We start from the raw sequence: 15,506 nt of genomic DNA on the forward strand, positions 1-15,506 counted from the left end.
CTACACCACTTGCTAGCTTCAGGAAAGTGTAAATGTTTAGACAATACTGTTTGCATATTAAGGATATTTTTTTTTCTAGGATTATTACAACTTGGATACTCTCTCATTATTTGAAGTTGTGGATTTGGTGGAGGCTACCAAGGATACTGTTGATAGTGTGTGGAGACAAACAGAGCATGATCCTTACCCGCAGTCTCGCATGCATAATCTCTTGGATGTGATAGGTAAACCTTTATGCAGTCTTTATTAAATGAACAGTCGAGAAAAGTAAAATGATTCCTTGAGCAGAGACCTTCCTTGTAAAGGCACCAATAACAGCCCACAGCATGAAGGTGCTTGCTTCTTATAATTATGATCCATGAATATTATTTGCCTTCTAAAATCCATCAACTTCCCACGTTAGACCGACTTCTGTTTACCTTGGAGATTTGAGATTTATTGAATTTGAAACAAAATAATCAGTTATTGTTGCATTTGTGTAGTTTGAAATCAAGACACTACCCTGTTTTTGTAAAAATGTGATTGGAATGTGGTGTAACTTTAAAGGAATTATTTTAAACAAACATAACATCTAGGTTTTTTTATACTTTTTTGTCTTCTAGGTGGCTCACTAGGTAGATTTGTTCAGAGAAAATTAGCAACTTTGAATTTGTGGGAGGATACTTTTCACAGTGTTAAAGAAAATATACAGGCTGGCATTTTGGTTTGTGAACAGTGGGTGTCAGCTTGTGAATACCTAACTGGACAACTATGGCAACGTTGCACTCTACATCCATGGAAAAATGAGAAATATTTCCCTGAATTGATAGCCAAACTTGGCCAACGTCTTGATGAGGTAGAGATTTGAATTATACACATTTGTTTCATTAGACACAGAATTAAACAGCATTCTTTCAAATTAAAAACTGGAATTAAAATAGTCTTTCATAGTCTTTTCAGTGTTAGATAGTATTCCATAATCTGTTTGTCTGAGCCTTTTGAAAGTTTCTTGTAAAAAGGAAAGAAATGCGTACTTGAAAATATAAATTTTATGTAAAAATACATTTTTTATATCAAATACTTTTTTTTCCCTCATAGGTGCTAACTGTTAGAACACTGCATGAAAAACTTATGTTCTTTTTGCCAGCTGGAGAACAAAATTCTTTACATCTATCCTATATGTTTGAACCCTTTGCTGGCCTAAATCCTGTACACTATAATCCTTACACAGAGGTATCATGCTTATTTTTTATTTATTCACGTTCTTTCTGTGTCTTTCTGTAATGTATATAGTCTTAAACTAACGCATGAACTCATTATCTCTAGCCATTATGGAAAGCAGCAGTCTCTCAGTATGAAAGAATTATTGCACCTCTGGAACAAAAAATAGCAAGCAAATTGAAGAAGTTTATTTCAGAAATTCAGGACAGTCCACAGCAGGTATGGGTAATTCTGTAGTCTGAAAACTTTCCTGAAGATCGAATTATTTAATTCCTAAGTATTTAGTTTAGGGGGTGGGAGTAAGTACTTAGAGCCAAAGACAGCACTCCTGGGTGGTGTCAGCCTGTGTTCAATTATTTTCATGAGAAAGTGCTAACTTTGTAAAATCTTCATATTCCAGCTTCTTCAAATATTTCAGAAGCATAAGGACCTGATAAAACACCCAAATATAAGCAAGGAATTACTTTTTGAAAGGGAAACATTGCTGGCAGCACTTCAAGATTATGTCAAAGGTATTTAATTGCATTAGTTTTTTGTGAATGCTAGGATCTTTATTTACTTCTAGAATTATGTAAGGTTTCCCAGTATATTTTTATAACTGCAGTAATGATCTAAGGTTGTTCTATTAGATTTCTGGTCTAACGAATCTTTTGCATGTGTAGACTATGAGACAGACTTTGGAACTCGATGCCATGGTGTTCCTGGTGATGTTTCTGGACCACTGTCAGGCAAGAACCTTTCTGAAGTTGTCAATAATATTGTATGGGTACAGCAGCTGGAACTGAAGGTAACAGATTCTGTTACTGTTTACTCATGATTTATCATAGAATGTAAAACATGGTATTTGACTTTTCTGTGGGGAATTCCACACAGAAAAATTTTGGGCTTCCCAAGATTTATATAATCAAGGTTCCTTATCAGTGGTGCTACTTGCTAAGTTGAATGTTATTAGCAGACCCAGAGTAGATTTTTTTTTTTTTTTTTTTGGTAAACTGAACTGCCTCTTCAAAAAAAAAAAAAAAAGACCAAAATTCATGCAGTAGATGTTTCTGTTAAATTTTACTCTTCACTTTGCATTTTAAAATTGTACTTTGGATTCACAGATACCCAGATTCTGAAATCCTAATTCTCACTTAGTTACTACTAACCTTTGTAGTGTCTTCTTGAAATCAAAGAGTAGCTTGTGCCTTCCAGGCAATTTACAATAGTAAAAGTAAATTCTGTTTTAATTTGTCGTGTTATTTTAAGTTTGTATTTACATTTTAGGAGGAAACTTTGAACACTTTTTTGTCAACATTGACCAGTGAAAACCAAAATGTTTTATGTGAACATAAGTGCCCTCTACAATAACTATAGATTCGAATGAAAATAGAAGTTACTTAGCTCGGAATAGCTATTTGCCTAGTTCAGCTGATGTATGTCAGTTTTATGTCTGCTTTAGGCTGTGCTGAATTTTTTATCTGCTCTCAAATATCCACTGATTGTATTGACTAGGGTTTTAATCTCTCCACGTGTAGATGTGAAATGCCATTTCAAGTACCTTTGAGTATTGTCATGGACTTTATAGATACAACAGAAGACTCATGGGAGATCTGTACCTTTACAGAGAGTTAAAGACCAAGTGGGATATCCTGGGGTGTCTTAATAGGGCTGGATGCCGTTGTCAGTGTTGTCAGTGGGCAACTTACTCAAACCCAATTTACTGTAAAGAGAATTCAAACATCTTGGACACAGTTCAGAATTCACTTTTTTTCCCTAAACAGTTTTGAATCCCATTTGGATGTTTTGAAATACTGATTTTTATTGTGGAGATTTTTCTTTTCTGATTGAATATTGGGAAGGTAAGCTTCTTTCCTTTGTTACTGTGTTTAAGGTGGATGATTCTATCAAGCTGGCAGAGGCTCTTCTCTCTGACTTACCCGGATTCCAAACTTTTCATCAGAGTGCAGATTGTTTTCTGGAACAGTTAAAAGTATATGAGCAAGAACAATTTGATGATTGGTCTAGGAATATCCAGTCAGAATTATCAAATCCCAAGTCAGGACTTTGGTAAATACACACTTGTTTAAATAATGTTTATTAAATAATGAAATCTGTAGTGTGGTGTAATTCATTAGAACTTGACAAAGGAAGTAAAAAAAATTACGGGATTGAGAATGAATGGAGAGACAAAATAAAAGAATTTATTCATCATCCTGCCAGTTTTGCTCGGTAAGGTGAAGTATAGAGGGAAATATTATTAATTACTGAATAATAGTTAATATTGAAGATTAATAACTAATCTTGAAGTTTCTATTGGCACCTGGAATGAAGGACATGTTTGGTTTGCTTGTTATTTTTATTTGCTACCTATTGTAATCCTTACAGTGATAATGTATAGAAACTAGATGAGAATATAGCTCTGATATACAGATTACACATGTAGAATAACAAATTAATTGTTATTCACAAGAAATTCTGCAGTCTACATATGGCAGATGAAAGAAGGGTAAACATTTTGATTTAAACGTCATGAATTTTTTTTTTCCCAAAATAGTAAAATTTCTGTGTGGGATACTAAAATATATTTTAACAATTTTTGTTTTAGTTGATTTTCCCCATAGCTTCTGTCTTCAACTCTGAGTGTTGCAAAATTCCTCTGAAAAGAATTGTTCCACAGTTACAGAGGATGCAGGAGTTACTTAAAACTTCTATTTTAATGAAAATACTCAAGTATATCAACAGCCATCTAATTTATTAGTATCATATAATTTTGTTATTGTGAGATTTTAAAAGATGTGAAGTGGTTAATTAAAAGAACAAGAAAAGAAGTGGCTCCCTATAAAGGGGAATGCAATGGATATAGGAACTAGAAAAGTGATGAGAAAAAAAAAGAACTGAGTAATGCTGAAGTGTTTATTAAAGGATGGTGTTAGAAGCGTTGCTAAAGTAGGAAAAAAAAAGGACTGAAGTCTGAAGACAGGCTGGCGTTCTTACTAGCAGCTGGCTGAATATACTAAAATGCCCTGTTGATGCAAGTTCTGGTTCTTAGATTGATTCCCTCATTACTTTCTCCCTGCTTTGCAGTGTTGGAGACGGGGGTGGGTGAGATGCCTGCTTGCGACTGTGATGGATGCAGAGTAATTTAGAATACTGTCCAGCTGTGAGTTACACATTAACTATCATCACAAACAAGAAAAATTTTGAAATCAAAATCGATAGGCGTTGTTAATTCTCTTATCTTCATTGTTTTTGAATTAAAGGAAAGATTACTGGAATAATTTCTGGGTGAGTTAAAATGTTACAAGCATAGAAAAACAAAATAGAATGAAATTAAGCTGTTTAGAATAGTTTATTATAGTATGGTAAAATGCACCTAAGAAAGGATAAATACCAAATTATATTCAGTAATATGATTGATTTTGGTTCAGTATCCAGGCTAATAGCCCTGTGATGGAGTTGGATCCCGTTTCTGGAACATTAAACATACTTTACTCAGATCGTTTGGTGACCCTGCTGAGAGAAGTACGTCAGCTATCAGCACTTGGGTTTGCTATACCAGCTAAAATACAGCATGCTGCAAACACTGCACAAAAGTTCTGCAAGCAGGCAGTCATCCTCAAGCAGGTATAATATTATTATGCCATAACTTCCTGTTCTGACTTCCCAGCTTGAACTTTTCTACAGTGCTGTCTTTTCTGTCTGTGTGGTTAAGCTTTTCACTGTGCTTGTCTGTATGAAAGTGACATCTTTCTTGAACAAATTATCTAAGTCCATAAAAGAAAACAAAAGTAAAGATATGCCTTACAATTTCAGAATGTGTCTTCTTTTGAAATATAGTATTAAAGCCATATGAAGTTACTGTATGAATATACAAAAATAATACAAGTAACTAGTTGATTACCTATTTCTAGTCTCAGTTTTTTATAATTATGACTGAAGGGAATTGTCATAAAATGTAACAACTTGTCATCACCATTGCTAGTTTTCAACTAAAGATACATTAGCAAGTATTTCAATGGAAGTGTGTGGGGGGCTTTTGGGGTTGGGTGGTGTATTTTTCTGATTGCACTCAATGCCACAAATGGTTTTGTTTGGTTTATATTTCAATTCAATTTCACATGAGGTGCCATTGATACATGAGATACCCTTACAGGGTAAATATGACATAAGATTTTTTATTCTTTCCTTTGAATTTAAGCTCTCCTTTTTTTACAGGTGGCACATTTCTATAATTCTATTGATCAACAAATGATTGAGAGTCAAAAGCCAATGATGTTACAATCTGCTCTAGCATTTGAACAGATAATTAAGGTGAACGATTTCCCCTGTCTTTGTCTTTTTAGTTTCAGTGGTATCTGTGCATATTTTGTGCTGCTTTTTCTATGTTTATTACGTTGTAATTAAAAAGAAATTTCTTGATAAACAGGTGAAGTTGATTAGAAATTATTAATATCACATTTTTTGTTTTGATCTGTGCAGAACAAAGACTAAGAGGGGCAAAGACCAAGGGGGTTTAAGGTGTTCTCTCATCTTCAGATGTCTCCTTATGTTTGTGGAGCAGCAGGCTCAACATCAGTTGATCTATTTCAGACTCTCATAGCAGTCTGTCATTAATCCTTCTCCAGTGCACTGATGTAGCTGTATGCCCCTACATGTCTGTGATTTGCCAGATTATTTTGTCTCTAGTGAAGCTATGGAAAGGGAGATCCTATTTTTTTGCTAGGAACAAAACCATCTTTCTTATATTACCACTTCTGTATGCTGGCTGTTAGACTGTTTTTGTCATTAAATATTACAAAGTTCGTGTGTTTTTAAAGCATTCAAAATCTGGTCCTGGAGGAAAAGCTCAAATAACGTGGGATAATCCCAGAGAACTGGAGGCTTATATCCAAAAACTCCAAGCTGCTGCTGAACGACTTTCCACTGAAAATAGAAAACTAAGAAAGTGGCACACAAACTTCATTCAAAAGGTATATTTTCCAGATGAAATTGAAGTAATGTCTGTTATAGCATACCTTAACCTTTCTTTCATTTACATGATGATGAGTATGTTTATTATTCCTTAAAATCCTTTTTACAGGTCATATTGCTTATGAATATTGATCTACTTCGGCAGCAGCAGCGTTGGAAAGAGGGACTTCAGGAGCTCAGAACTGGTTTTGCCAGCCTTGAGTCACAGGCAGGATTTGATTTTCCTTCTCCAAACTGTGAACATTTGACTTTTCAATAGTAATCAAGATTTATGTCTCAAATATAGCATGATTGAACTACTTTTGATTAAGAAGTTACTAGTTATCTTGGGAAAACATCTGTGTGCTAGTTAATGCCAGATGTGGGATAAAATTGTAGATGAGGAGGATGGAGATACTTTTTTATGTTGTACTAGCAATGGGAGAACAACCTTTGGTCAGTGTTAGGTGAGGAAATGGGAAGACCTCGGGTATTGTATATCTGTTGTGTCTGAGCCATTAATGAAATGTAAAATGAAGAAATTGGTAGAGGTAATGAGGGATCCACACACAGAATAAAACAAATGTATAAAATTTGGAATCAAAATGCATTTCTGCCTGAAATAATGAGAAAAACATATTTTTGTTTGTTCATTCATCAGCTGACAACTTTTAGAATAGAATTATAGAATCGTTAACGTTGGAAAAGACCCTTAACATCATTGAGTAAGATGATAAAGATTTTGATTGAAAATATCATATTATCAAGCTATTTTGAATTATTATTCAAGTCAGTTTAGTTTTTCTATAGCCTTCAGCTGTCAAAGGATTATATCCTTAGATGGATATGTTGTTCTTATTCTTTATAATACAAATGCAGATTACTTTCATTGGTGTTTGCCGGTCAAATAAATGTAGTGTCTTTACAGTATTTTACTTCTAATTTTGTTTTCATTCTCTAAAGATAATATGAAAAGTAATCTTACTTGATTTCTTTTCAAGTTTAATTTGCATATTTTTATCTTAAGTCAGTATATTTTCTGAAAAGAATCTAGATTTCCTTTAGGATCTGTTTGCAAATTATTTTGATATTACACAATGTTTTTAGCTGGAAAATTACCTAAACTGTATTCAGTCACTCTTTAAAAATCTTTGAGTAGAAGTGATAAAATTTAGCAAAATGTATCTTTTTTCACATTCCAAAATTACAAGATGATATAGTCTTACTGCTCTTGTAATCAATATGTTACATATTTCTTTAAAAACCCTATTATAATTGTCTTAAGGCCTAATTAAGACAATTTCAGGTTTTCTTAGACCTCTAGAATCTTTCTGGTGGAAGAGCTTCTATGGGCAGGTTTGAATTGTTTGGCAGACCTTAACGATGTCGCTTCCTGCTGCAGCCGTGGACTGCTTCCAAAGCCCTGTCTGAAAATCTCCATTTAAACAAGAGAACCTTTTAAGTTGGAAGGAATTTATAATTTATTTTCTAGCTTCTGTTTTCCTTCTGCAAATCTCTCCATTGCAGATGACCATTTAGCTCCAATGGTCAGGGTGCTAATAATGCCAATTGTCCCTTATGGACAATTCACTTAAGAGTTGGGCTTGGTGATCCTTGTGGGTCCCTTCCAGCTCAGAATATTCTGTGATTTACAGAACTTGACTGTATGATAAGGCTTTATATGTTCTTAGAGTGCAGTGTAGCAGATTTTGATGAGAGACTGAATTCTTTGAGGCAAAATTTTACATTAATTTATTAGTTAACATTGTTCTGTGGAAACACACAAGAATTTTTATAGATACTATTTAAAAGGTAGCTTACATATTATAAGAAAATAGAAGGTGTGATACAGGTTTAAACCTCTTATTCAGCCAGCTCTTTATATTATTCTCAGCAGAATCCTGTGCATTTTAGAGTAATTGTGAAGTACATTCTGGTAAACCAATGGGTTGTGAACCTCAGTGAAGTTGTTATGTTGATCTGCCACAGAGACTGTTTGATTATTTTTTTTTTTTATTATTCCTATATAAATCTGAAAGAAATGCAATAAATGCAATAACTTGCCACAAAATCAAAAACTTGTATCTTGAGTTAGAAGGGGCCCACAAGGACCATCAAGTCCAACTCCCTGCTTCTCACAGGACTGTCTAAAACTAAACAATGTGACCTAAGTATATTGTCCAGGTGGTCCTTAAACTCTGACCAGCTTGGTGCTGTGACCTGGTCTGTTCCAGCTGTATGATTCCTGAATTTTACTAAGATCCTGGTCTTCAGATTTTATACTATGTGCAGTTTCATCTTATAATTATGGTTTGAGGAGTTAAATAAAAATGAATATTGTTAAATTTTAGGGTTTCAAATCGAATGATATGAAAGCTTGGAGACAACACTGGAATCATCAACTTTACAAAGCTCTGGAGCATCAGTATCAAATGGGCTTAGAAGCACTCAATGAGAATTTACCAGAGATAATTGTTGATCTAACATTCAAGTAAGATTTTTTTTTTACCTTAAAAGAAAACATTCAGGTGCAGATAACATTAAAATAGTAGTTTTTTCTATTATTTGTTTCACTTTTCAGGCAAGGTCGCTTGCAATTCAGACCTTCTTTTGAAGAAGTACGAGCTAGATACTATAGAGAAATGAAGAGATTCATCTCTATTCCGAATCAGTTTAGGGGAGTGAGTGAGGCAGAAGATGAATCTATTTTCACTGTTATGACCGAAAGAAATGCAAGTGGATTTCTGACCGCTTTCAGTAAAGCAGAGGATTTGTTCAGAAGGCTGACAGATGTTTCTAATCAATTCAAGGTATTTTCAATAGTAGACTGACTCATGCCTTTTTCCCTTAGATTTGTATCATTTTATGCTTTAGACATTCTAGAAGTAGCTGAGCAATGATATTTGTGCATTGTTTTCTTTTTCTTCAAGTCATATAAGCAAAGGCTTAGCAAGTCCATCCAAGTTAAGCTGACCACTTAAGCACATGCCTGACTTGAAGTATATGTATAGTTCCATTTTAAGGCTTTGTATAATAGCTGACTTTTCAGTCTTTCTGTTTTGAATATCCTTAAATGTGTGAACATGTCAAACCATTTTTTACCTCCTGATTCTTGCACTAAGAAAAACTATAAATAATTGCAGAAGCACAAAGGTTAAAGACAATGTAACTTGAAAATATTATTAAAGTATTTTAATGTAATTGAGAAACAGTTTTTTAATCTGGAAAATATTTTTTTTCCATGGAATAAAAAATAATGTTGGAAAGGAATGGGTTGTAATTGGCCAAGTAGATATGGAACCTTTGGTGAAGATGCATCTTTCTAGCAAACAGGACTGGGAAAAAAACTTCAAGGCATTAAAAGTGAGAGGGAAAGAAGCAGAACGTCTTCCAAGGTATAGTGTAACTCTATTCTTTTGTTTGAATTATGTATTCTATCAGATATTTTAAAGGTAATAATAAAATAGAGATGAATACATAGATATAATTTCAAGTGTTTTTAAAAGTTTCATATAGTTTTTAAATGTTTAGATTTGAATTTTTCATTTTTATTTTTAGATACTCTGTTTTATCTGTGCCATCTTCTCAGAAAACTTTTAATTACTTCCTCTTAATATAATGGGATACTTTCTCAGAATTCAAGGCTAATTCTGAAATATTACAAAACATGTAGTATTTTAACAAATCTTTTAGTTAAGTCCTGAACATGTGAAATATATATGGCAGTTAGGAACAGACATAGCAAGTGTTTGTCATAAGCATTTCCTGTATTGAAACATTTGATTACCTCTTATAACTTATATTTTAAAAAATGCTAGGGTAAGCTTTTATTCTTAAATAAATTCACATGAACTTACTGTACTGTATTGTTACAGTTCTGAAGTGAAACTGGTAGGAATCATGCTTAGAACAAGGAAAAAGGTGACATTTCATGCTGGAGAATGGTCTGGTAGAACTTGCTGACTAGTGATACTCTGAGTAGCAGATTTCCATGAGTTCATGGACAGACTGAAGTGAATAGAAGAAAAACTGGCTGGTGTGCCTTGTAGCCAGAAGCAACATGTTGTTAAGAAATGCATGAGTTGAAAATACTAGTGTTGAGGGAGGATTGTCAAGAAGAATTCAAATAAGGTAGACCTTTTTCTTAGTGTTCTTTAGGTAACTATTTATGGTCACTGATCTATTAGATATGGGGCCTTGAATTCTCTCTGTGGCTTTTCTTCTCTTCTTATTACTATTGAAGGATGAGTTAGTAAACTCTCATGGAAATTAGAGGATTAAAGACATTAATATACAAATAATGAAAGTATTTTTGAGTATGGTAGTAGCCTTTCAGAATTTTATGGCACTGGTAATATAAAATCAAGCCATTTTCTAACTATTTGGAGAAGCATAGCATTGAACCTCAGTCCTCATAAAGCTGTAAGTGGATATGCATAATTGTTATAAATATTTCAATACTATGAGAAATTTTACCAATAAGCTATGACTTTCATTTGTAGAATTATAAGGGAAATTTTTCATTAAACTGCAAAGTTAGGGTAAACTATAGATGTGCATAGATCTAGAGATACTAACATGTAAGTATGCTACTGAATATTTGCTGTCTTTTAATCTCTTTTTTTGAAGCACGATCAGAATAGATTGTTTAACTGTTAATTGCAACCCTGTGAAAACTGTAATCGATGATTTCATCCAGAAGTTGTACGACATTCTAGTTGTTTCTTTGAGAAAATCTATTCAAGGTAAATAACTTCAGTGGACAGTATTTTATTTTTGTTTGTTTCTGTTGTACTTGGGCACATTTGTGTTAATGTAAATACTCTTTTAAGGAAATATGTTACTTTCAGGCGCAGTGAACTGCAGAAATCACAATGCAGAGAAGGTAATCTGTTACAGCTTTGTATTCCTCCATATTACTTTTTCACTACAGACCTAACCTAAGACCCTTTGATGTCCATTGTGTATCTTCCCTGTTCTCTTGTTTGGGCCACATCTGTTACAGGTGTGAAGGAATACATATGAACATTGTTTGGTTTGTTTCTTTTATCTGAAGGAAAATTTTGTTGCTTCAGAGAGGAAAATTTATTTAATGTTTGAGGGAGGAAAATTTCCTAGGTGTTTGAGAAAGTGTCATAAAATCTAATAAAATGCTATTCAATTTTTCTTTTACAAATTGAAATACTTCATGAAGAGTCTAAAATGATGTAGACTTACTCCATAGAATTGCTTGTCGCTTAGATTGTCAAAACTGTTTAAACTGTTGAAGAATACAAAACATTTCCGTATTTTGGGTGGTCGACCTATATCTGGAACAGCAGGACAAAGTGGAATAAAGCATAGATGATGAGGAATAACAGTGCTTTGTGCTTTAAATGTAATGGTTGTCACAGGAAACATAGAACGGGGATTGTGCTAGAAAGTGAATTACTTCCATAGCCTGAAAGGTGAATCTTTCCTGGAAGATTTCCTGGAGCTGTACAGCTCCTTTCTCAGTATCAAAAGAGATTTACCTTGGTAGATAAATACAACATTATAGCTTATTCAGGAATTTGTTTATGAGTCTTTTCAGTATGTAAAGCAAGGTGGCTTTAGTTAGTTAGCCTCTTTAAACAACCCAAACCAAAACAAACAGAAAAATCCCCATAAGAACCCTAAAGCAATTTTAACATCTATTTTTATCTGTTTACCTAAAAAAAAAAGATCTATACAGCCTTTGCAAGTATATAAATAAATGCCTCAGTATTTATATTTAATGTTCAGAAGAGATCTGATACTTACGGTCTAAATCACTGAACGCAGTGGATCACATTTGAAAAACTATGTGTAAATATAAATATTTGATTTTTGTTCAGGTGGTATGCAAGATTGGAGTCTGCAATTTTTAAACAAATATTTTGCCTACGTACGACTAATGCTATGTCCTTGTGCATTCATCTGACTTGGATGTTTAAAACTACAAATATTCTCTCCATGATAACTTTGTTTTCTATCTTCATGTAGCTCACCTATGTGATGTTTCTACATTTCTCACTGATGCCATGGAAACACTAGTGATTAGACCCCAGACTGTAGAGGAAATAGCAGAAGACAATTTAAAATATTTAAGCCTGCATGAACGAAAAGAAGGGGTAAGATACTATTTTATTCTATCCAGAGCAACAGCTGTAAAACTGTAATTACTTTCTAGTATGGAAACTTACATTTAATACTAACTAATAAAGATCATGCAGAGGTCACATAGGGTCAGGGCAGTAGTCCATGTAGGAGAGTAATTTGTGTCCAGCAGTGGAGTGATTTACCTAAGGGAAAATATAAAATCTGGGTAGTGTATTTGATACTTTTTACTTCTAACCTTCAACCTGAACCTTTGTTGAGTTTTATGTGGTTCCTGAGCATAGAGTAACACCCAGTGGATTTCTTTTCCACAGCCTTACCTTGTCTTCTCTTGAAAGCAAAACACATTTGACATCCAGAATATACTCTGGTAAAGATCAGTTATCCATTACATGGAGGACCCCCCTTTTTATTTTCTTTTCCAACTGGTACCTGTTACCTTCATACCATTTATGTCTTGTATTGGAAGAGATGTGGACCAAACAGTTCCTGTTCTTCCTTTTCATGGCACATGACTGTATTCCACTTTGTGGTGTCTGGTATCAGTGATCTCTGTTGCAGATTGAAGAGCATTAATTAATCTACTCTTTCCTTATGCATAAACCCACTCATAACTCCGATCATCCTTGTTGCCTTTTGATTAGTCTTTTCTTTCTATTTCCTTTTTCTGTGTGACCAACAGATTTTCCTCAGTTTTTAAGATCTGAATAAACCATGGATTTACATGATGTAATATTACCTCTTACTATCTTCTTGGTCTGTGACTCATAGCATTTGTTTTGCTTCCTACTTCTTAGATTAAGCTCACATTTTGGTAAAATTAGCTGTCATAACCCCAAGATACCAGTCTGAAGTGCACTTTTTATCTTAAGATTCAACTTGCACAGGTGAAAATATTATTTTCACACTTATGTCACTTCATGGTTATCTTACTGAATTTTGCTGGTCACCAGTATCATCAGTCATTATTTCTTCTACATTCATTCTGCAATTCTTCACAGGTGAGGCATTTTAATCCCTGAAATAACATAGTATCATCAGTAATCTTTATCCTCTCACAGGCTGGTTTCCTTTTCCAATTCTTTTAGAAGCACTTTGAGCAGTCCAGAACAGGTATCTACAGAACTCCATGGGTGGTATTTTTTCATGGCAGGAACTAGCCATTTCCTCCTAATACTGTTTTCTGTCCTTTTCCCAATTAATTATCTGTGCAAGGACCTATGTTCTTATTGCAAGACTACCAGTTTTCCTTAAATGCCTTGGATGAGGGTTTGTGTTAAAAGCTTATTGTAAACTCAGCTGGAATATATGATTCAATGTTTCTTCATCTGTATCCTTACTGATGCCTTTAAAGAGCTCTGGTTCTACAAGATTGTGGAATTCTACAAAACCCATATTGGCCCTTCCCAACTGGATAGTATTTTTCTTTTGGAGGATTCAGTTCTGAATGAGTACATCTGAGTTCAGGTGTTTTTGTGCAGATGTCTGCAGTGCATGTGCTGTTAATATACTCAGCAGGAGTCGAGTGCAGTTGCCCAAAAGAGCAGTTCTAGAGTTACTGAGATCCATTTCCAACATCCCCACAAGTCTGCAAACATAACAGATAAGTTCTGGGAGGCCTTTACCTTTCTGTAGTTGCAGCTGGAGGCCATGCAAGTGCCATAGGACATCTGGGATGGCCCAAAAAGTGTATTTGTGAGGAACTGAATCAAGTCCTGGTAGTGTAGTGAGCTGCAGCCTGGAGTAATCCTTGTCGCCCTGGGGTAGGCACCTTATGGCTCATCCTCCTGATTTCTTAGCTGCACTGAGAACTCAATGCAGTTATTGATGCACAGATATCTACTTTTGAGGGATGTCCTGCATATCAGAGAGCTCCATAGAATGCTCAAGTTAGATAAGACACAGGATGTAGGGGAAGAGGGAAGGGGAAGAGGGAAGGGGAAGAGGGGAAGGGGAAGGGGAAGGGGAAGGGGAAGGGGAAGGGGAAGGGGAAGGGGAGGGGAGGGGAGAGGATGGGAGGAGAGGGAAGGGAAGGGAAGGGAAGGGAAGGGAAGGGAAGGGAAGGGAAGGGAAGGGAAGGGAAGGGAAGGGAAGGGAAGGGAAGGGAAGGGAAGGGAAGGGAAGGGAAGGGAAGGGAAGGGAAGGGAAGGGAAGGGAAGGGAAGGGAAGGGAAGGGAAGGGAAGGGAAGGGAAGGGAAGGGAGCAATATTATACGGCATGGAATATCTCTGCCTGGCTGTGTCTCATGGGTTGAGATATAGACAGTTTAAGAGGTAAAGGAAAAGCTGCACAAAATCAAAGCAAACAAGGAATTCATTCACCACTTCCCATGGGCAGGCAGATGTTCAGCCATCTCCAGGAGAGCAGGGCTCCATCACGCGTAATGGTGACTTGGGGAGACAAACATCTTTCTGGATGCTCCCTTCCTTCTTCTTACCCCAGCTTTCTCTGTTGAGCATGTTACCATATGTTGTGATATGTCCCTTGGTTCAGCTGTCCTGGCTGTGTCCCCTCCCAACCCCTTGTGCACCCTCAGCCTCCTCTCTGGTGGGGTGGGCTAAGGAGCAGAAGAGCCTTGCCTCTGTGTAAACCCTGCTCAGCAGTGACTAAAATGTCCCTGTTTTATCAACATCATTTCATGACAAGTCCAAAACACAACCCCATACCAGCTACTATTAAAAAAATTAGCTACATCCCTGCCAAAGAGAGCAAAGGTACACAGAGATTTATCGAATTCTGTTGCTTTGCTGCTGTTGTCCAATTTGGTTGAGTTGATCTCTCGAATATATAAGGTGGCACTTACCTATTTCATAGTTAACCTTCACTTCTGTAATATCTTATGTTAGGATCAAGGTTTTGAATTTCTCTAAATGCCTCAGATACTGTTTTTCCAGATGTTTTATTATTATTCTATAAGCAGTATTAAAAAAGCAACTGTATATAAGCTTATTAACTGTGCATAAAGAATTGGTGATTCATATGTGTTTGCTTTAGATAAACAGGATTTGCTGAATTTTTACATGCATGCTTATTTTTGATTTTTCTGATTTTAGGTTTTTCTCCTGTTTCAAGAGGCTGAAGATAAAAACAAACTTCTCCGAACTGTGGCTGGTGCAGGTTTGGAGAGTATCAGTAACCTAAGAGCTACATGGGATAAATTTGAATTAATGATGGAAAGCCACCAGCTTATGGTTGCTGAACAGGTAGCAATGAAGGCTGAACATTTTACCTGACAATGTTGAAGTTATTTTTAATAT

The 15,506-nt window shown here is 35.2% G+C and overlaps 1 protein-coding gene across 1 annotated transcript in view; it reads left to right on the forward strand.

The window, feature by feature from the left end:
* DYNC2H1 (dynein cytoplasmic 2 heavy chain 1) overlaps positions 1 to 15,506 on the forward strand; it is a 145,060-nt gene that overhangs the window by 4,094 nt on the left and 125,460 nt on the right. Inside the window, exons 5-21 of the mRNA XM_066175749.1 lie at positions 80 to 224; positions 603 to 835; positions 1,078 to 1,212; positions 1,306 to 1,419; positions 1,601 to 1,712; positions 1,863 to 1,987; positions 3,074 to 3,249; positions 4,611 to 4,806; positions 5,398 to 5,493; positions 6,000 to 6,152; positions 6,263 to 6,361; positions 8,484 to 8,623; positions 8,714 to 8,942; positions 9,400 to 9,527; positions 10,762 to 10,877; positions 12,136 to 12,263; positions 15,303 to 15,452. Of these exons, the coding sequence (XP_066031846.1) occupies positions 80 to 224; positions 603 to 835; positions 1,078 to 1,212; positions 1,306 to 1,419; positions 1,601 to 1,712; positions 1,863 to 1,987; positions 3,074 to 3,249; positions 4,611 to 4,806; positions 5,398 to 5,493; positions 6,000 to 6,152; positions 6,263 to 6,361; positions 8,484 to 8,623; positions 8,714 to 8,942; positions 9,400 to 9,527; positions 10,762 to 10,877; positions 12,136 to 12,263; positions 15,303 to 15,452 (2,475 nt within the window). The remainder of the gene's footprint in view (positions 1 to 79; positions 225 to 602; positions 836 to 1,077; positions 1,213 to 1,305; positions 1,420 to 1,600; positions 1,713 to 1,862; positions 1,988 to 3,073; positions 3,250 to 4,610; positions 4,807 to 5,397; positions 5,494 to 5,999; positions 6,153 to 6,262; positions 6,362 to 8,483; positions 8,624 to 8,713; positions 8,943 to 9,399; positions 9,528 to 10,761; positions 10,878 to 12,135; positions 12,264 to 15,302; positions 15,453 to 15,506) is intronic.

The sequence above is a fragment of the Chamaea fasciata genome, unplaced genomic scaffold, assembly GCF_029207755.1.
Source record: "Chamaea fasciata isolate MVZ Bird 193981 ecotype frontalis unplaced genomic scaffold, bChaFas1.0.hap1 SCAF_2, whole genome shotgun sequence".
Taxonomy (NCBI): Eukaryota; Metazoa; Chordata; class Aves; order Passeriformes; family Sylviidae; genus Chamaea; species Chamaea fasciata.